Genomic DNA, 21,850 nt, shown 5'->3' on the forward strand with positions numbered 1-21,850 from the left:
TCTAACTACAAGAATGACGGAGGTCTTGACTAGAGCCCAGACCTCATCTCAACCTTTGCTTGCCGATTCTTCAACTACTTCGATCGGTATCAAGTTGGAAGGATCCAACTATGCCGTATGGTCCCAGGTTGTCGAGATGTATATCTCTGGCAAGGACAAGCTGGGATATATCAATGGAGATTCTCCTCAGCCTCCAGAAACCGATCCTTCATTCAGGAGATGGCGCACCGAAAACGCCATTGTCAAGGGATGGTTGATCAATTCGATGGACCCTTCCTTGATTGCCAATTTTATCCGATTCCCAACTGCAAAACAGGTTTGGGATTCTACTGCTACAACCTATTTTGATGGGACAAACACGTCGCAAGTCTATGATCTCCGACGTCGTACTCGTATGAAGCAGGCAAGTGGACCCATTGAAAAATACTGCAACGACCTTCAAGGGTTGTGGCGAGAAATCGATTTCCGTCATCCTAACCCGATGGAGTGTGCTATTGACATACAGAAATACAACTCCATTCTACAGGAAGATCGAGTTTATACTTTCCTTGATGGACTAGATGACAGATTGGATAAAACTCGGAGTGATGTGCTCCAAATTAAACCATTCCCTACAGTGGAACAGGCTTATGCATTTGTCCGTAGGGAAGAGGTCAGGCAGACCGTGATGATCTCGGGTGCAGATACTACTCTAGGAGCAGTTATGGCTTCCAAAGGGATCAAGGGAAGCCATCACCAGATGCCACCGAAACTAGGAGCTCTTTCCCTGAGCAGCGGGAAATCCAACTCCTCATCCAAAACAAAACCGCCATCTGACGGCATGAAGAGTACCCATTGCAGCAACTCCAAACACACCCGTGACACCTGCTTCAAACTACATGGATATCCAGATTGGTGGAATGACCTTCAAGCACGAAAAAAACGGGAAACCATTGCTAATGATGACCACATTGGGAGAGCTGCTATGGTTACCTGTGATGCTTCGGTATCCCTCATCCCGTAGGCCGAATCTTCACATGATCTAGGTACTTTGAGTAAGGCATTTCATATCTCTACTCACAATGATGATGAGGACTGGATTCTCGACTCTGGGGCTATAGACCATATGACATTTGATTCAAAGGATTTCTCTAATACAACTCAGCTGAGACGAAGCTGTGTTGCAAATGCCAATGGGGTCACTTATCCAGTTACAGGGGCTGGAACAGTGACTTTATCTCCTTCCCTTTCATTATCTAATACATTACTTGTACCCTTTCTTTCAAATAGATTGATGTCTGTAAGCCAAGTTACTTCAGATCTTAATTGTGTGGTATTGATGTATTCTACTTTTTGCCTTCTTCAGGATATTCTCACCAAGGAGATAATTGGGCGTGGTACTAAGAGGGGGGGGTTATACTACGTGGATGACTTCAGTTCGGGAAGAGCAAATCACATGCACCACATGGTTGGTAACAAGGAGAGACAGATTTGGTTATGGCATCATTGACTTGGGCATCCATCATTTGGGTATTTGAAGCACTTACTACCTGGGTTATTTTCCAATGTAACACACTTAGATTTTAAATGTGATACTTGTATCTTAGCCAAAAGTCATAGGGCTTCTTATCCCATGAGCATGAATAGAAGTATGATTCCTTTTGATTTAATACATTCCGACGTTTGGGGACCTTCCCTAGTAACTACGTCTTCTGGTCATCGTTGGTTTGTAATTTTTGTTGATGATTGCACACGAATGACATGGCTTTACCTCCTTAAACACAAAGATGAAGTGTTTGCTATATTTCAATCATTTCATACCATGGTTCAGACACAATTCTCTGCAAAAATTAAGATCCTTCGTTCTGACAATGGAGGGGAATATGTTAATCAACAATTCCAGACATACTTCAACAGCCATGGTATTCTCCATGAAACCTCATGTTCACAAACCCCACAACAGAATGGTACTGCTGAAAGGAAGAATAGGCATATCTTAGAAACTGCCCGTGCTCTATTGATCAATGCACATGTGCCGAATAGATACTGGAGTGATGTTGTTGCCACAGCCGTGTATCTACTGAACCGTATGCCCACCAAAGTCTTACAATTTCAGACTCCATTAAAGGTGCTTTTTGATCATGTCTCCTTACCTACTGTTTTGATGATTCCTCAGCAAATTTTTGGCTGTGTTGCTTTTGTTCACCTCCATAAAAATCAACGAACTAAGTTGGACCCATGTGCTGTCCGGTGTTTATTCTTGGAGTATGGAGTACACAAAAAGGGATATAGATGCTACGATCCCATTGCTAAAAGAATCTACATTACCATGGATGTCACCTTCCTAGAATTTGAAAAATTTTTCTCGTCACCGGTACCCAATTCCCCTCTTCAGGGGGAGATCTATGGTGAAGAACGGAATTGGTCTAATGTTGAAGTGTTAGACGTTGGTGACAATCCAGCACATCCGAATGATGACAACGACATGGTTGAACATGTACCTAGATCTGAACCTGAACCTGTACCTGACCTTTAAGAACTGAAGCTGAACCAGTGATTGAATCATCAGAAGATGCAGAATCTGATGAATTCCCTCACTCCTCAGTACCCAACGACCCCCCTGCTGAGAATATTCTTGAGGTAAGCTCTCCTACCACACCTTTACAAACTAATGCTATAGATACATTTGCGGGTTATGTTCTACCTTTCAGACACAATCGAGGCAAGCCTCCAAATTGATACTCCCCAGACATAGAAGAACTGCGATCCAAGTATCCAATAGCCAACTATGTGTCTACTCAAAGATTATCGGAAACTTTCAAGGCTTTTGCACATACACTCTCCTCATGTCAGATTCCAAGTAGTGTTGAAGAAGCTTTATCAAATCCAAAATGGGCTCAAGCTATAAAAGGAGAATTAGAGGCGTTGCAAAAAAATAACACATGGGTTTTGAGTGTGTTGCCTGAAGGGAGGAAGACAGTGGGGTGCAAGTGGATTTTCTCCATTAAATATAAAGCAGATGGGTCGATTGATCGATACAAGGCAAGGTTGGTAGCAAAGGGTTATACACAGAAACATGGTATAGATTATCAGGAAACTTTCTCACCTGTAGCCAAACTAAAAACTGTTAGAGTTCTGTTATCTCTTGCAGCAAACTTAGATTGGCCATTGCACCAACTTGATGTAAAAAACGCCTTTCTCCATGGTGATCTTGAAGAGGAGATTTACATGGACATTCCACCAGGATATACTGCTACATCAGAGGCAAAGATGGCATGTAGGTTACAACGAGCATTGTATGGACTAAAGCAATCACCTCGAGCATGGTTCGGCAGGTTGAGTTTGGCAATGAGGAAATATGGATTTCAACAAAGCAATTCTGACCACACTCTCTTCCTAAAACATCGATTGGGAAAAATAACAAATTTCGTAGTCTATGTAGACGACATGATAATTACAGGAGATGATGTAGAAGAAATATCCAGGCTTCAAGAGCAATTGTCAACTGAGTTTGAGATGAAGAACTTAGGAGGGCTTAAATATTTTTTGGGCATTGAAGTGGCAAGGTCAAGACAAGGCATATTTCTTTCCCAAAGGAAATATATACTAGACTTGCTGGCAGAGGTGGGATTACTAGAGTGTAAGCCTGCTGATATTCCAATTGTCCAAAATCATAAACTTGGAGAATATGTAGACCAGGTACCAGCAGACAAACAAAGGTATCAACGGTTAGTGGGTAAACTCATCTATTTATCTCATACTCGGCCAGATATTGCTTATGCTGTGAGTGTAGTGAGTCAGTTCATGCATTGCCCGAGTGAAGACCATATGGATGCCGTAATGCGAATCCTTCATTATTTGAAGTCCTCTCTTGGGAAAGGGCTTATGTTCTCAAAGAATGGTCATTTGAAGGTTGTTGGCTACACTGATGCGGACTGGGCAGGGAACATCACGGACAGGAAATCTACTGTTGGGTACTTTACTTTTGTGGGAGGCAACCTGGTTACATGGAGGAGCAAGAAATTGAAGGTAGTTTCCTTGTCTAGTGCTGAAGCTGAATTTCAGGGAATGGTTAAGGGAATATGCGAGCTCCTTTGGCTGAAAAAGCTGCTAGCTGAGATCGGTGTTGCTCCTAGTTCCGAAATGAACTTATTCTGTGATAACAAGGCGGCCATTGCTATCTCCTACAATCCGGTTCAACATGATCGCACTAAGCATGTTGAGGTAGATCGGAACTTCATCAAACAAAACCTTGAAGAAAAGATTATTCAGCTTCCATTTGTTAAATCAGAAGACCAGTTGACTGATGTACTCACAAAAGCAGTGTCTGCAAGGAACTACTACAACTCACTTGACAAGTTGGGCATAAAAGATATCTATGCACCAACTTGAGAGGAAGTGTTGGCGTGAGCTGTCTAATAAGATAAGTATAGAAATATGTCTATGTAAATCCCATACTTCAAGGGATGCCCTTATTTTTTGCCGCAAGATATGTATAGGCTAGAATAGGTTCCTTTGCTCTGTATCTATATACGATTGTATTCAGCACACAAAAAAATATATACAGAAAACTACTACCTTTTGACAGTGATATCCTAATGGCAATGTGGATAGTGGATTTCATTATCTAGCAAAAAGGAATTTTAAGGTGGGCAATATTTTGGATATAAAAATCCTATCCAATGACTCTTTTTTGGTTTAATTTCAATAAGCCTGGGGATTTAAAAATTTTCACAGCTTCTTTTATAACAGTGGAGATGATATTATAATTGATGTATAATAAAATGATGTTACTAGTGTGAGTCCATGTAATAAAGTTAGTCGTCTCTAACATTGCTTTGTTGATTTTCAATCTCAAGTTAAAGTGCGTAAGTGTCCATGGGCACACTCTAGGGCAAATGTCTAGTTGTTGCGCTCAATAATTAGCAAACTGTGATGATTGGAATGCAGAAAGTTCAATTATTAGATCACACCGGTTTTTGAAAGATACAATGCATAATGATGTGCATTGGGTCACATATCTTAGGTCATTTAGGGTTCCTTTTGAGCAATTCATGCCTTTCTTATCAAAATCTATCATCTCATAGGTATGGTTGTATATATTACTAAGTATATTAAGTTTCTACTCATTTTGATATTTTTAAACATTTGATCTAAATTCCAATTCTCGTCACAATAATAAGTTTCAAAATATTTATATAGTTTACTAAATTTTGGTCAAATTTTAAATAATTGTCATTTTTAATGTATTTTTACACATTAAACTTATTAAATAAGATCTAATTAATAGTAAATCCAAATCTAAAATGTTAATTTAGTGCTAGTTTGGTACAACTTATTTTCCAATATATTCTTAATTTCAATTAGGGTGTGAGGTTGGATTAAAATAATCGAAACTATCTAAAATTTAGATCTTGCTCACGAGTCACAATGCATTTGCAGGTTCACAATTAATTTCGGTTTCATTGGTTATACTTCTTGTGTCTTTGATTTTGGACTTGATTAAGATTCTGAAGCAGTGCTCTTCTTCAAAATCATATAGCTCACCTTATTACCCATTTAATAAAAAAAAAAAAAATAGCAATCACATGTGGCTAGTTTGTAGCTTTTCCATCATAAGATAAAACAATGAACGAATAATGAATTCTTTTTCTTGTCAACTTGTACGCACAACTGTAGTCAGAAATTTAAACCAAAAATAAAAAATCAAAAGAATCATTTGAATTCATTCTCAAAAAAAAAAAAAAAAAGAATCATTTGAATTAATAAATGTACATTTATTTCTATCTTTCTTTCTATGTAGAGTAACTAAGGTAACTGTAAGTGCACAATTGCACCTGGCCTCAAGAACAGTTACGGGCTCAGGCCCAATGAGCCTTAAACAATGTAATTTGTAGAGTGTGGGCTTGAAACCCAGGTTAGAAGTGTTTGAGGATTAAATGACAAGTCAAAGATTATAAACACTTGAAAACAACAAGGAATACTGTAAGTCAACCTGCTCGGACGTAAGCCGAGAACTGTTCTTATATTATTTCTCTCTCTCTTTTTCTCTTTTCTTTAGGTTACAAAGAAGGGGCCTCCTCATTTCTGTTCTAAGTTCCTCCTTAAATACTCCTCTTTTTGATACTTTGTACACGTGTTGCCCCTACTCCCCCTTAGCCTAGATATTTCTTTTTCTCGCCCTTTGAATAGTAACCAGAAGTTTCCCTTCCACTGTTCAGGTGTCATTTCCCCATTAATGCGGCCAGGGTGGTAGGTGCAGGGTCTTTAATGTGGAGGTGACAGCCTTAATCTTTGATATTTCTCTAATATCAGTGCTTATGGGACATCCAAGGGCTTCCCCCCTTTAACCATCGGTCTTGACCGTGTCATTCCCTGACCTTTATCATGAAGTCTCTGGTTCTCTGGTGTCCGTCCGAAGATAAAATCACCCTCGGCTGGATCCTCGGATCCTCGGAATATAGGCCGACCCGTAGTACTGACAAGTCCTAAACCCAAGAGCAGGTCGGCCTTCCTTAGCATGGCCCAACAGCCCATATTCCCATCAGGGTCTTTTTACTCCCCACAATAGCCCCTCAAAACACTAATTTTCAACGTCTGAGGAGGAAAATAGGGTTTTGACCTGACGAGAACTTACTCCACATACTCTGTGAATGATTGCACGTGTGGAAACCATTTCGCGTCCCAGAAGATGCCACTTGGCGGTTTAATTTTAAAAAACGCGCCCATTTATTGCTGTAAATTACACTTTGTCCCCCACGTTCAACGGCGAGATGGGTATCCAACGGTCCTCGTTACTCCACGAAAATTTGGGCGGGATAAACATAATTTCGAGGCCGCTTTTCCGCACATCGTGACGCTTCGGGAACCTGCGCCTTCATTTAATTTCCCAGGGGCTAATCCCATCAAAACATCAGCAATCATACTTTACCTGCAGAAAACCATGGAAATTTGCACCTCTTTATCTTTGTAAGTTCTTGCTCTCTATATTCTTAACTTTTTCTCCTCGGTCCTTGTCCTCGGCTGTCACTATAAGCATTCTCCCTCTTAGATTTTAATCTTTCGTTCCTCTGTAATGGGGAGATTCAAGTGTCTAGTTGATACCGCCGCTGGGATGGAAGGCTTTAGGGCCAAGTACCGTATTCCCAGCGACGTAGGTCTAGAATATTGTCCGGCGGAAGCCGTCGCCGATTCTAGGAAAGAGGGAGAGGTTATCATCCCAATGATAGCCTTTATAGAGGGTGGGATGTCCCTCCCGATGAAACCTGTAACTAGGGAGTACCTTCGCAACCACCGGTTGTGTCCCGATCAGTGCCTCCCAAACGTTTTTAGAGTTTTGGGTAGCGTCGATGCTCTAAACGAGCAAATGGGTCTAAACTTCTCCTGGCATGATGTCGTTTTTCTGTACAAGTCCCACAAACTCTCCAATGTAGGTTACTACATTAAGTCCCGTTCTAGTGTCGTTAGGTTAATCTCTTGTCTACCCAAATCTAACAAAGGCATGAAGGACGACCACCTGATCGTCTCTGGGAACTGGTACGACGGCCTCCACTGCCTAGTTGAGTGGGGGGACCCAGGTGCGATGCCATAGGATTAATCTCTCCACAACACAACTTCCCCTATCACACAAGAAAATGAGCATTCACAATTACTTAAACTTACTACATATCTGTGTGAATCTGATCGGGCTTGTTTGTTTTGACGTCTTTTTTGCAGATAAGCAACACGTGCGCCCACGCCTAAGCCACTGCAACGCCTAAGCCAGTGCAACGTAGCGGATCTTAACCGAGTACTGCGCTCCGAGGTGTTTGTCAGCGAAGACCTACAACTCAGAGCTGCTCATCTGATTCTAGGGTATGATCTCATCTCCTCGGACTTCCAGGAGATAGAAAACGCTATAATCGCAGGTGACCGAAGGCGAAGAAAAATAAACGTAGCCCGACGCAATTTTTTGGACGACCGCGATCTCCCCGACACCCCTCACACCGTGTTGTTCAACCAGCCCATAGCGGCAGTTCCCCTCGCCGTACATTCTCAGGGCATTGCCATCCCGGAGGAGCGAGTGTCCTCTTCCAACACTTTGGACGAGGAGATAGAACAATTCCAGTTCGAGGGCTCTCCTCGACCTCGCAAAAACCCATTTGTTATCCTCTCCGACGAGGAGGAAGAAGAAGAAGCCGAGGCCTCAGGGATTGCAGGTCTAGTGATAGCGCGTCCAGACGATAGTTCAACCGAAGAAGAAATGGACACGCTTAAGGATCTCATGTCCGACAGAGGCGCCCGGGTGGCAAAGAAGGGTGCGAGGGGATCCCAAGCTCGTCCTGCCTTGCCACCACCTCCTCCTTCTCCAGCCGACACCAAGCCTCCTTCCGACGATCCTAAGAAAAAGAGGAAGGTGGACGCCGAGGTGGCTGGTGTGGAGAAGGCGAAGAAAATAAAGCAGCAACCCCCACTGGCCCAGCAGCAGAAGCCAGATAAAGGCAAAGGGCGCGCCCGCTCAGTTGAGAGTGGGGAGATCAGAGAAGTGGCTGAGGTGCGGCGAGCGCCAACCATTTGGTCTCCTGACCTGAGGCTGGACGGCGCCCCTATTCCTTGCCACTCCAGCATTAGAGCAGCGCAACAAGGCCACGCCCACCACTTAGCCGAGGTGCTGGAGCGGTCTATTCTGTTACCCAAGGACATGGAGTCTTTGGAGAAGATGGGCCATCCGCAGCTATTCCTCTCATTAAAAAGAGGTTTAGCTCTGGTAAGCTCCAATTGCACACTCTTGTTTCCTATACGTATTTATAAGCATTCCGTTGCCTTTAACCTTCGTAACCCTTTTTCAATCCATCCAAGAAGTTTTTGCAGTCGAGAGGTTTGTGGAGGACTCTCGAAAGCGTGCTGGGATGGAGCAGGAGTTGAGACAAGAAGCAGAAAAGTCTCTAGGCCAGGCCCTGGCAGAGAAAGGAAGGCTCACTTCATAGCTGGCCGATCTGAAGAGAGAAAGAGACGGCGACAAGGCCAGCTTGAAGACAATGGAGAGCCAGGTGGAGGCGCAGTGTAAGCTCCTTCGTCAAAAGGAGGACGAACTTGCCCAAATCCAACAGGCACGTTCCGATCTTGAAAAAGAGCTTGCGCTGCTAAAGAGGAAGCTCACGCCCACAAGCACACCATGGAGGCCGCGAAGAAGGACAGTTATCAGGAGGGGGTCATCAAAACCCAAGAGGAGCTGACAGAAGCTTTCGCGGCCTTGTGCCGTGAATACTGTCAGAAGAAGTCCGGGGAGGCCATGAATATGGCGGGTTCCCAGTTTGAATTCGAGGAAGCCCGAAAATATTTGGCTTCCCCTAGACATTCAATAAATTGAAGACCCTCCCGCCCCCGGCCTCTCCTACTCTTCCTCCGTTGGTTCAAGAGCTTGTTCCTACTCCTACAGAACCTGAAGGTTCCCATAAAGAGGAAGACAAGCGTGATGATGACGAGAAGGAGGAGACCCCAAGCCTGGAGCCCCTCATGCCTTCAACAAACAAAGGGAAACAAGCCTTATCAACCTTTGAAATAGATTTGAAGAGTACTGAGGATGGCAGCAGTTCCCATCAAGCTCCCCTTTCCTAGCTTAGGGCCCAGTCTATGAACTTTTATATATCTCTTCTTTGTATATGCTTAATGAAAAACGTTTTATTCGGCCTTCATTATTACTGCCTTTGCTTTACTTTATTTTCTTTATGTTTGCCATGAAAGTTCGTAATAATAAGTAGTTACAGGGAATGCCACTCCACCATTCAAACCATCATGACTTCAAAAATTATCGTATAACTTTAGATATTAAAGCGTGTCATCGTGCAAATAACTTACGTAAAAATCAAACCTTTATAACTTGAACAGATTTGACACTTTTAAAAATAAAGAGCCGAAGATCTAATTTTAACAAATGGAGACGTAATAATTTCCTTAATATGTGTGATAAGGGCAAGGACACCAACAAGATTTGTGATCCGAGAACTGTACTTGGACAAGTTCTTGTTTGGTTATTGAGGGTCATAGCTTCAAACGTTAAATTTCCCCAAGTAGGAGGTCCGAGGACCCGACATAACGAAGGTTCTGTTTAACAAGTGACAAGACATCAATTTTCATAAGGTTTGTGGTCCGAGGACTACACTTAACCAAGTCTCTGTTTGATTCTTAAAGATAGTAACCTCAAATGTTAATTTCCCCAAAGTAGGAGGTCCGAAGACCCGACATAACTAAGATTCTGTTTAACAAATGACAAGATATCAATTTCCACAAGGTTTGTGGTCCGAGGACTACACTTAACCAAGTTTCTGTTTGATTCTTAAAGATAGTAACTTCAAATGTTAATTTCCCCAAAGCAGGAGGTCCGAAGACTCGGCATAACTAAGGTTCTGTTTAACAAATGACAAGACATCAATTTTCACAAGGTTTGTGGTCCGAGGACTACACTTAACCAAGTTTCTGTTTGATTCTTAAAGATAATAACTTCAAATGTTAATTTCCCCAAAGTAGGAGGCCCGAAGACCCGGCATAACTAAGGTTCTGTTTAACAAATGACCAGACATCAATTTCCACAAGGTTTGTGGTCCGAGGACTACACTTAACCAAATTTCTGTTTGATTCTTAAAGATAGTAACTTCAAATGTTAATTTCCCCAAAGCAGGAGGTCCGAAGACCCGGCATAACTAAGGTTCTGTTTAACAAATGACAAGACATCAATTTCCACAAGGTTTGTGGTCCGAGGACTACACTTAACCAAGTTTCTATTTGATTCTTAAAGATAGTAACTTCAAATGTTAATTTACCCAAAGCAGGAGGTTCGAAGACCCGGCATAACTAAGGTTCTGTTTAACAAATGACAAGATATCAATTTCCACAAGGTTTGTGGTCCGAGGACTACACTTAACCAAGTTTCTGTTTGATTCTTAAAGATAGTAACTTCAAATGTTAATTTCCCCAAAGCAGGAGGTCCGAAGACCCGGCATAACTAAGGTTCTGTTTAACAAATGACAAGACATCAATTTCCACAAGGTTTGTGGTCTGAGGACTACACTTAACCAAGTTTCTGTTTGATTCTTAAAGATAGTAACTTCATGCGTCAGAGGTAGTCATAACTTTGAAATGTTCACCGATAAAAGCACATTTTATTAATAATAATATCTTCTAAGATTATTTACATTCCATGGGCGTGGTACAATTCTTTCATCTAGATCAGCTAGCCGATATGACCCTATGCCTGCTATTGATACAATGCGGTAGGGGCCTTCCCAGTTGGGTCCTAACTTACCCCAAGCTGGGTTCTTAGAGGTGCCCACAACTTTTCTTAGTACGAGATCACCAGGTGCAAGTGGCCTTAGCCTCACGTGGGCGTCATATCCCCGTTTTAGCTTCTGTTGATAATAAGCCATTTGGACCATTGCTGCCTCGCGTCGTTCCTCAAGCAAATCTAGGCCTTTTTCCAGGAGTCCATTGTTATTCTCCGGGCTAAAGGAGCTGGTCTTTAGGGTGGGAAAACCAGATTCCAGAGGTATCACTGCCTTGACTCCATAAGTCATAGAGAATGGAGTTTCTCCAGTGGACCTGCGCGGTGTGGTCCGATACGTCCACAGAACATGAGGGAGCTCTTCTACCCATCGGCCTTTCGCATCATCCAACCTTTTCTTCAGCCCACTGACAATGACTTTGTTAACGGCCTCGGCTTGCCCATTTCCTCGAGGATAAGCTGGGGTGGAATACCTATTTATAATACCCATGTCACCACAATACTTCCTGAAAGCCTTACTGTCGAACTGAACACCATTGTCTGAGATGAGTGTGTGTGGTATACCGAATCTGGTAACGATGTTTTTCTAGACAAACTTCTTAGAGTCAATATCCCTTATATTTGCTAAGGGCTCGGCCTCAACCCATTTAGTAAAATAGTCTGTTCCCACGAGAAGCCATCTTTTATTGCCTGTCGCCCTCGAAAATGGCCCAACTATGTCTAGTCCCCACTGTGCGAAGGGCCAAGGACTGGAAAGGGGGTTAAGAACTCCTCCAGGTTGATGAATATTTGGAGCAAACCTTTGACACTGATCACACTTCCTGGCATAGTCTTGGGCCTCTCTTTGCATATTGGGCCACCAATAACCCTGAGTCAGAGCTCTGTGGGCTAGGGATCTTCCCCCAGTGTGGCTGCCACAAATCCCTTCATGCAATTCTTCTAGAAGCCCTTCCGTTAAATTAGGGTGTACACACAACAAGTACGGTCCTGAAAAGGATCGTTTGTACAGTTTTTGGTCCTCGGACAACCAGAATCTTGGCGCCTTCCGGCGTATCTTATCTGCTTCAGATTTGTTCTCAGGAAGGACATCATCCCTAAGAAAAGATGCGACCGGGTCGATCCAACTAGGTCCAGGCCTTATTAGATGGATGCGAGGCGCATTGGTAATGACAAGAGAGGGTTCTAGTAAATCCTCAACGAGGATAACCCTAGGTAAACCTTGAGCCGAGGACGTTGCCAGCGTGGCTAAGGAGTCTGCATGGGTGTTCCCACTCCGAGAGATATGAGTTAAGGCGAAGGAGTCAAATTCAGTTTGCTGACGCTTAATCTGGGCCCAATATTCCTGCATCCTTGGATCTCTAGCCTCCATGGTTCCCATGACCTGGCCGACCACCAGTTGAGAATCCGAGAAGATGTGGATTTCCTTTCCACCCATCCTATGCACCATTTTCATGCCTACCAGGACCGCTTCGTATTCGGCCTCATTGTTAGTAGCCGAGAACGCCAATCTCAAAGATTTTTCGAAGACAATTCCCTCTGGGGACGTCAGAACAAGTCCAACACCAGATCCTCTCTGATTAGCCACCCCATCCACATACACTTTCCAAATCGGAGGCATGGCAGCTGTAATCACACCAACTGATTTTTCATCCATGTGTGCTTCTTTTAGAGTTTCTTCCAGTAAGGGCTCGGCAAATTCCGCCACCAAGTCAGCGAGAACCTGGCCCTTCACCGAGGTGCGAGGCTTATACTTAACATCAAAAGCCCCTAGGATGGTCCCCCATTTTGCTATCCTTCCTGAGTAGTCGGCGCTACGCAGCACTGCCTTAAGGGGCAATTGGGTCAGAACAACCACTATGTGGGACTGAAAATAATGGGGAAGCTTTCGCGTGGCATGAACCACGGCCAGGAGCGCTTTCTCTAAGGGTTGATAACGCACCTCGGCATCACCCAAAGATTTACTAACATAATATACCGGTCTTTGCACCCCGCTATCATCTCTTATCGTGACCGGGCGGACCGCGTGGACGGCCTTGCCGCATAAGCAAACAAAATCTCATGTGCCTCTGGACGAGACAGAATAGGTGGCCGAGATAGATATTGCTTGAGCTGTTGAAAAGCTAACTCGCAGTTCTCGGTCCATTGAAACCCTTTCCACTTATTCAACAGTTGGAAGAAAGGACGACACCGGTCAGCTGACCGAGATATGAACCTGTTCAAAGCGGCAATCATCCCCGTCAACTTTTGAATTTCTTTTGGGTTCCGAGGAGGTTGCAAGTCCTGAATAGCCTTGACCTGCACTGGATTTACCTCTATGCCTCTATGAGTAATCATGTATCCCAAGAATTTTCCAGACCCCCCGCCGAAAGAACATTTCGAGGCATTGAGGCGCAACTTGTACTTTCTCAATATCTGAAAAGTGTCGGCCAAATCTTCCACGTGTGAGGGTATTGTTTTGCTTTTCACCACCATATCGTCAATATATACTTCAATGGTTTTCCCCATTTGCTGTTCGAACATTCTGGTCATCATCCTCTGATAAGTAGCCCCAGCATTCTTCAAGCCGAATGGCATGACCTTATAATGATAATTCCCCGTCGGCGTAATGAAGGCAGTTTTCTCCTGATCATCTAGTGCCAATGGAATCTGGTGATAACCTTGGAAGGCGTCCAAAAAGCTCATCCGAGGATGTCCGACAGTGGCATCCACCAATTGATCGATACGTGGCATTGGGAACGAATCTTTAGGGCAGGCCTTGTTTAGATCAGTAAAGTCCACACATACCCTCCACGTTCCATTTTTCTTTTTGACGACGACTGTATGGGCTAACCACTCGGGGTAGAAAACTTCTTTGATAGCCCCAGCCTTCTTGAGTTTAAGCACCTCTTCCTTCACAGCCTCGGAATGTTCTCTGGAAGAGCGCCGGGGTGGCTGCCTTCTCGGAACAATAGCCGGGTTGACATGTAGGTGATGATAAATGAAGCCCGGATCCACGCCTGGAGCTTCATAAGGATCCCACGCAAAAACATCAACATTGTCCTTCAAGAATTCTAATAATTCCATCTTCTCTTGGTGTGGCAAAAGTACACCGACTTGGGAGAACCTCTCTGGGTCATCAGCTACTGGAAACTTCTCTAACCCCTCGCACTGTGTCTCATCTCCTGTCACCATCCCAGATGAACCAGGAGCCGTTAACTGCTATAAATCTTTGGTGATCAAAGCCGAAGACTCGGCTTCTGTCTGGTGCAGCACTGCAGCCGATATGCATTGCTTGGCTACCGATTGGCTGCCAAGGATTTCCTCAACACATTCCCCCGAGGGGAATTTAACTTTAACATGTAAGGTAGAGGAGACGGCTCCAAGCGCATGCAGCCAAGGCCTGGCAAGGATGGTCGTGTATGGGGAGTACGCATCAACCACGATGAAGTCCACCTTAACCGTTTCTGAGCCGGATTGAACGGGCAAACGGATCTGTCCGTTCGGTACAACGGGTCTCCCTTCAAAGCTTATAAGTGGCGAGTCATAAGGAGTAAGGTCTTACAACTTCAACCTTAACCCCTTAAATAGATCAGGGTACATGATATCTGCACCGCTGCCCTGATCTATCATCACCCTCCTCACATCATAGTTCCCTATTCTGAGGGTGACCACAAGAGCATCGTCATGGGGCTGGATAGTCCTTACTTTATCCTCCTCCGAGAAATCTAGGACGGGCAAAGTGCCCTTCAACCTCTTCGGCCTGTGGCCCACATCCTCGGTCTGTGGATGGAAAACCGCCATCACCCTAGTGTGACCTGACCCGGTCCTGCCAGGGGCAGCGAAGATAACATTAATTGTTCCCAAAGCTGGCCGAGATGTATTGTTCCTCTGGTTGTTTGAGCCTACTTGACTGACCTGCCCCGGTGGGCCGACACAGTGCGCTTTAACTTTCCCTCACCGACGCAGCCGCTCCATGGTTCCACAGGGTCCGACAGTTCTCGGTAGTGTGGCCCACATCCCGGTGGTATTGGCAAAAGAGGTTGTGATTCCTCTTCGCAGGGTCTCCTGCCATCTTATCAGGCCATTTAAAGAAGGGTTCCTTGCGAACTTTCTCCAACAGCTGATGCACTGGTTCCCGGAATACAGTGTTCACGGCCTGAGGTGCTGCCGAGGCGGACTGTCCAACGTAATCTCTCCTCGGCCTGTTATTGTGATATCCTGTCCGACCCGAAATCCCTTCTCTCCCGCGGATAACCTTCTCCTTTCCCTTTCCTTGCTGTTGGTCTTCCTCCACTCTCTTATACTCGTCAATACGGTCCATGAGGCGACGTACACTACGAACAGGCTTTTTAGTCAAAGACTTTCTCAGGTCGTGATCAGTAGGGAGGCCCACCTTAAAGGTATTAAGTGCCACCTCATCAAAGTCGCCATCTATTTCATTAAACATCTCCCAGTAACGATCGGAGTATGCTTTCAACGTCTCCCTTCCCTCATGGTCATGGATAACGGCGCGAGTCCAATGGCCGAGGTACTCGCTACACGTGATGAACCGTGAAGCGAATGCCCTAGTAAGCTCCCCAAACGAACTTATAGACCCCCGACTTAAGGCCGTTGAACCACCTCATAGCAACAGGTCCCAGGCTGGAGGGGAAAACTTTGCACATCAGGGTCTCGTTGTGAAAGTGCACCGCCATCCTCTGGTTAAAGTGACTCACATGCTCCACCGGATCAGTCCGGCCATTATAGATGGTGAAAGTGGGCTGGGTAAACTTTCTGGGAAGCCTTCCTTTCTCAATCCTCCGTGCAAATGGAGATTTGGAGAGCTGGTGCAACGCCCTGCTCATTGCATCGTTGCCTAAGCCCCTAGAACGAGGCTTCTTACGTCTGCGAGTTGGCCGATCGCTCTCCTCACTGGAGGATGTTGCACTGGTGGGAGAGCGCGACCTTGAGCTGTGGCCAGCTCCCCTATCCTCCTCTGAGGAAGAGTTAGATGAGGACGGTGAAAACCTACGCTTAGCGCGGCGTAGCTTTCTCTTTAAACGGTTGATTTCCTTCTGCATGGACTTAGAACCCTCATCGTGGGTGGTGTTACCCCCTTCATGAATATGGCTAGCACCTGGATATTCTGTATGGACACTCCCCTCACGATCTCTTCGATGTTCAAGACGTTCAAAATGATCTTCAGGCTGTGATCCCTGTGACTCAGCATGGTGAGCACCTAAGCCTGCCATAGTATCCCTGTCGCTTCTAGACTGGATTTCCCACAGACGGCGCCAATTGTAAGTGCACAATCGCACCTGGCCTCAAGAATAGTTACGGGCTCAGGCCCAATGAGCCTTAAACAATGTAATTTGTAGAGTGTGGGCTTGAAACCCAGGTTAGAAGTGTTTGAGGATTAAATGACAAGTCAAAGATTATAAACACTTGAAAACAACAAGGAATACTGTAAGTCAACCTGCTCGGACGTAAGCCGAGAACTGTTCTTATATTATTTCTCTCTCTCTCTTTTTCTCTTTTCTTTAGGTTACAAAGAAGGGGCCTCCTCATTTCTGTTCTAAGTTCCTCCTTAAATACTCCTCTTTTTGATACTTTGTACACGTGTTGCCCCTACTCCCCCTTAGCCTAGATATTTCTTTTCTCAGTGCCTTTGAATAGTAACCAGAAGTTTCCCTTCCACTGTTCAGGTGTCATTTCCCCATTAATGCGGCCAGGGTGGTAGGTGCAGGGTCTTTAATGTGGAGGTGACAGCCTTAATCTTTGATATTTCTCTAATATCAGTGCTTATGGGACATCCAAGGGCTTCCCCCCTTTAACCATCGGTCTTGACCGTGTCATTCCCTGACCTTTATCATGAAGTCCCTGGTTCTCTGGTGTCCGTCCGAAGATAAAATCACCCTCGGCTGGATCCTCGGATCCTCGGAATATAGGCCGACCCGTAGTACTGACAAGTCCTAAACCCAAGAGCAGGTCGGCCTTCCTTAGCATGGCCCAACGGCCCATATTCCCATCAGGGTCTTTTTACTCCCCACAGTAACATTTTTGGACTACTAGACATATAGACTGGAGATCATTAACAATCTGATGTAGTAATCGGCATTAGAAGTGTCTTTTCGTGTGTGGAGATTTTGCATCTCGAAGCATCCTTCTTGTGAGAGTATTTTTGCAACCCTGTAAGTAACAAAAATTTTAAGCGAAATTAGTATTGTGAGAAATATTTTATGATAATATATAGATTATAAATATAATATAATGGCATGTAATTGTGTACGTGTGTATGCATTCATGTTCTTCCATACTTTTTCAAAGCCTCCTCATTTTTGCCACCATTTCGACTGGTTCTGACAAACCCGTCTCTTAATTCACCCTTGATACTGGTTTCTTCAATATTCTTTCTCCTATATATTGAAGTTTTTCCAAGTTTTGTTTTGTAGACACATCAACTGAAGCATCTGTACGTCCCGGTCAAGGTGTCATCCTAATGTCATATTTCAAAAGACTAGTCAATACTAAATAACTTTATATGAATTCAACATAAACCTAGAGAGAAACCAGAATTTTTCTTACTTGAATTTTGATAGGTCAAGAATGTATTGACCCCTTATGATAAAGTAATCAATTGATTTAGCCAAGTTAATTAATTAATTCAATTAACATGCAAAACGCGACAAATCACCGACTAAGTTAATATGCAGTGGAAAATAAAGTTGACACGGTAATTTGTTTATAAATGGAGAAAACTACCGAGACAAAACCTCACCGGATGAATTTAAAGTCATCACTCTCAAGAATCCACTTGTATCACAACAAGCGGTTACAAGTAAAGGAATCCCAGTACTTTATACCAATTTACAGTTAAATCCTTACCCCAATATACAATTGGACTTGTTCTGTAGTGACAATATTTCCTTTTCAATGTACTGCTCCCAGTATGTGACTAACCAATAGATGCGCGTGATAGGACAAAAACGTATTGACCCATTATGATGGATTAGTTAATTAATTAGTCAAGTTTAATTAATTAATCAATTTAATATGCAATGTACGTGGTAGCACAAACAAATCACTAACTAAATAAATATTTAGTGGAAAATAAATTGATACGATGATTTGTTTACGAATAGGGAAAACCTCCGAGGCAAAAACTCCACCGGGTGATTTTAAGGTCACCACTCCCGAGAATCTACTATTATCAAAACAAGCAGTTGCAAGTAAAAGAATTTCAGTACCTTATACCAACCTATAGTTGAACCCTTACCTTAATACCTAATTAGACTTGTTCCGTAGTGACAATCTCTCCTTGTATTGCATGGCTCCCAATATGTAACTAACCAATAGATACGCGGATTCTAGTACGCAACTTGATCACCAACTTGAGAAGGATGTTGGCTGTGAAGTTCTTTAATTCATCACATGATGAAGATCATGAAGTTGCTTGGTCACAAAACCTTACGGTGTACAAACACAACAGCTACTTCAAGATGAACTAGGGCAACTAGGTTTCCGATCACACTTTTCTTCACACTTATGGAATTGTGCTCTTATGCAATTGTGCAACCTGTGATGGCCCTTAAAATAATCTTTATATATGTTTAGGGTTGTAAGAAAAGAAAGCCTAAACATACATTCATGGATTGAATGAAAATCAGTTCTAAAAAACTAAAATTCATAAATCTCAATAGATACCATATCTATCGAATAGCTGTCAAGCCTTGGGCTGAAACATCTCTTTTAAACCTCGATAGATACTAGCTGAGGAGTTAGCTGTCGAGCTTTAATGAACAACACTTCTTTATTTGATTCTTGGACAAATTTGCATGACTATAACACTTGAACTTGAAACCTTGTTTCTTGAAGCATTAAACACATCCTAAATCTACCCAATTACAAGTAAAGTGCATTTTGTCAAAGGATTAGCCAATTACATAAAATGTTGACATATGTTCCTAACACGAATCATATATGTCCTAACAATCTCCTCTTTTAGCAAATGAACATATGAGAGAAGTCATAAATTACTGAACTCATACTCACTTGTTAAGTACAGTAAAATCTATCCTAACACAAACTCTTGAAAATTTTTGCAAGAAGAGAGTTCATGGCAAGGAAGACTTTGACAACTTATATTTCTGAAACACTTAAACAAAACTCATCAAGGCATCTTAGTGTGAAACAGAATTAAAAGATTGCATACGAAATATAAGAAGCACGTGCATAAAGAGAGAAAAGAAACAACACATGTAAAGATAGATGAAAGAACTGTAATAATAACCTCATATGTATATATATCAACAAGTACAAGGTTTGCTATTACAATATGATCACAAGATCTAAGATACATGAAAAATATATCTAAAATAGAGAGAAAAGAAAAAGATACATAAAAATCCTCACTACATCCCTCAACAAAAAATAAACACTCTCATATCCAAAACTACTCCCCTTTTTTGTCACGAGTGACAAAGGGTAAGTATATTAAGTAGACATCTCATCAGCACTAGAAGAGCTAGCATCCATGCACACAAGCACACAAGTTGTGCTATGATGTCCTCGAGAGTCACATCGCCTCGTAGAAGAAGAGGGATTAGATGTGGATGGAGCTGTAGAAGCTGGAGGAACCGCCGTCCTAGACCGCCTCGAATGTAGTTGTGCGTCGCTCGATTTAATAGTAGCAATGTCTATGGCACACATGACATGGAAGTGGTAGGAAACAGGAAAGGGGGCAGAAAAATGGCATAGAATCCTAGTGATAGCCGAAGGGAAGATGAGCTTATCACAAGTCGCCGTATCCTTATACACATCTATGAGGGAAAGAATGAAATGAGAGGAAAAATCTATGGTAAGATGCTCTAAAAGGGAAAGCAAAAATTGAGCACGGGGCTTTGTAATGGAGTTATAATAAGATAAAGGATGCAAAACAAAAGTTATAATCATGTTAATGAACCTAGGACCTTTAGCAAAGGCCGAACAAGGAGTGACCTGACAATCACCCCAATCAGAGGGACGCTCACGAAAAGAGGACATAAGCTCGTCTTTAGACATGGTCTTAAGGCGATCACAACTAGGGCAGTCAGGATGTGCTACCCTAGGGACATGGAGCATGTCGGATACTATATTTGGTGTGACCACGATGTGCGTACCTCGAATGTGCGTAGAAAAATGAGGTACTGAGTAATCAAATCCATGCATGTTGGAGTAGAACTCCTATATAAGCATAGATGGACAAGTGACCGGGACGTCACATAGTGACTCCCAACCCTTACTGTGAATGATAGTGGGTAGGTCAGTGTTGGATAAATCAGAAAAAATGACTTGGCGTTCCGAATGAATACCTCGTCTAGAAAAGTTCTCCAAAAAGTCCTTGTAGGTTTTATCATCACGGAATTGAATATGAGAGGGAGCATGATGATTTAAAGCCATTTTCACAAAACCCATCCCAAAAATTTCACAAAACTTCATTAATTTTGAAAAAACCCCAAATATTTTCAAAAACCCAAAAAGTTAGGTCAAATGCATGAAATGCATGAAGAATAAAGGATTAAGGACCCTTATTAGTGAAGAAATACTTGATTTAGGCTGAAAACCCCTTGAGGATGAAGTTTAGAGTGAGAAGAGTGTGTTTGGGAGGTGAAAAGACTGACAATAATCGGGAGAGATCGAGGAGAAATGAAGAAAAATCGCGCGGATCCTATTTATAGAGCTTCTTAATTCTCGACAGATCGAGAGGTGTTGAGAGGTGTTGAGCTTTAAAGGCTTGAAGAGGTATAGCTATCGAGCAGCTATCCAACGGTGTCCACAGCAAAAAGGGCTCGATGGATCGAGGAGCTATCGAGCATCTATCGAGGAGACATAAACTTTCTCAATGGATTGAGGAGTTGTTGAGAAGCTATCGAGATTGCGATAAAGAAAAGCTGAAGAGCTCGATAGATAACCTAGTTGTCGAGAGGTGTCGAGGAGCTGTCGAGATTGCTTAAAAATAGTTTTCAAGAAGAGAAAAACATAGATATGAATGCAATCAAACATGCAACTCAACCAAGGATCCAAATAACATTTTAATCTCTCAAAAATATCTCTCAATCAAGAAATGTAAGCACATAAATCCAAAAACACACACACACACACACTAAACAAGTCTAATCAATTTTATATTTCAAAAACAAGTTAAGACAGTTTAGTGAGCATATATTAACACAAGTAAGCCTTGTGATGGCTAAATCACATTGTACTTGCACATGTATCAAGAGTAGCAAAGAATATTGTGTGTTGTGTGTGAAAACATTGCAAGATTGCATAAGCGTTTCTATGTTATGACGATTTGAGATATGAGTAAATCAATTTAATTCACACACGATTATAATTGCTTGATGGGGACTATCACCTTCGAGATACATCCTATAACTCTCATATTTCCTAGAATACACGCTTGCAATAATGTTTTAAAGCATTTTGTTTCTTTTTGTTTAATTTTTTCTTTGCATATTTTTCTTTTATTAAGCATACCATGCATGAGCATACAAGAGAGAGAAAAGAAATACCCAATTATGTTAAACTTTTTGACATTGCACTTTTGCTATACCGAAGCATACCGATGTCATTTCATGATTGACGGGCAACAGTAGTAAGATGATTATTTATGCC

General features: G+C 42.9%; 1 protein-coding gene and 1 pseudogene across 1 annotated transcript; one reads left to right on the forward strand and one right to left on the reverse strand.

The window, feature by feature from the left end:
• Positions 1-13: 13 nt before the first annotated feature.
• Positions 14-9,025, forward strand: LOC142637307 (uncharacterized). Its single transcript, XM_075811612.1, has 6 exons — positions 14-985; positions 1,145-1,249; positions 1,346-1,447; positions 1,811-2,500; positions 2,833-4,287; positions 7,982-9,025. The coding sequence occupies exons 1-6, from the start codon at positions 14-16 to the stop codon at positions 9,023-9,025; spliced, it is 4,368 nt and encodes a 1,455-aa protein (XP_075667727.1).
• An 8,237-nt stretch (positions 9,026-17,262) lies between these two features.
• LOC142637399 (patatin-like protein 2) overlaps positions 17,263-21,850 on the reverse strand; it is a 33,341-nt pseudogene continuing 28,753 nt past the window's right edge.

The sequence above is a fragment of the Castanea sativa genome, chromosome 1 (assembly GCF_040712315.1).
Source record: "Castanea sativa cultivar Marrone di Chiusa Pesio chromosome 1, ASM4071231v1".
NCBI lineage: Eukaryota > Viridiplantae > Streptophyta > Magnoliopsida > Fagales > Fagaceae > Castanea > Castanea sativa.

Coding starts and splice junctions, on each gene's coding strand:
- LOC142637307 (XM_075811612.1), top strand. CDS start 14: ATGACGGAGGTCTTGACTAGAGCCCAGACCTCATCTCAACCTTTGCTT. Junction 2,501..2,832: donor CTAGATCTGAACCTGAACCT/GTACCTGACCTT, acceptor TCCTCATGTCAG/ATTCCAAGTAGTGTTGAAGA. Junction 4,288..7,981: donor CAGAAGACCAGTTGACTGAT/GTACTCACAAAA, acceptor TTGTTCAACCAG/CCCATAGCGGCAGTTCCCCT.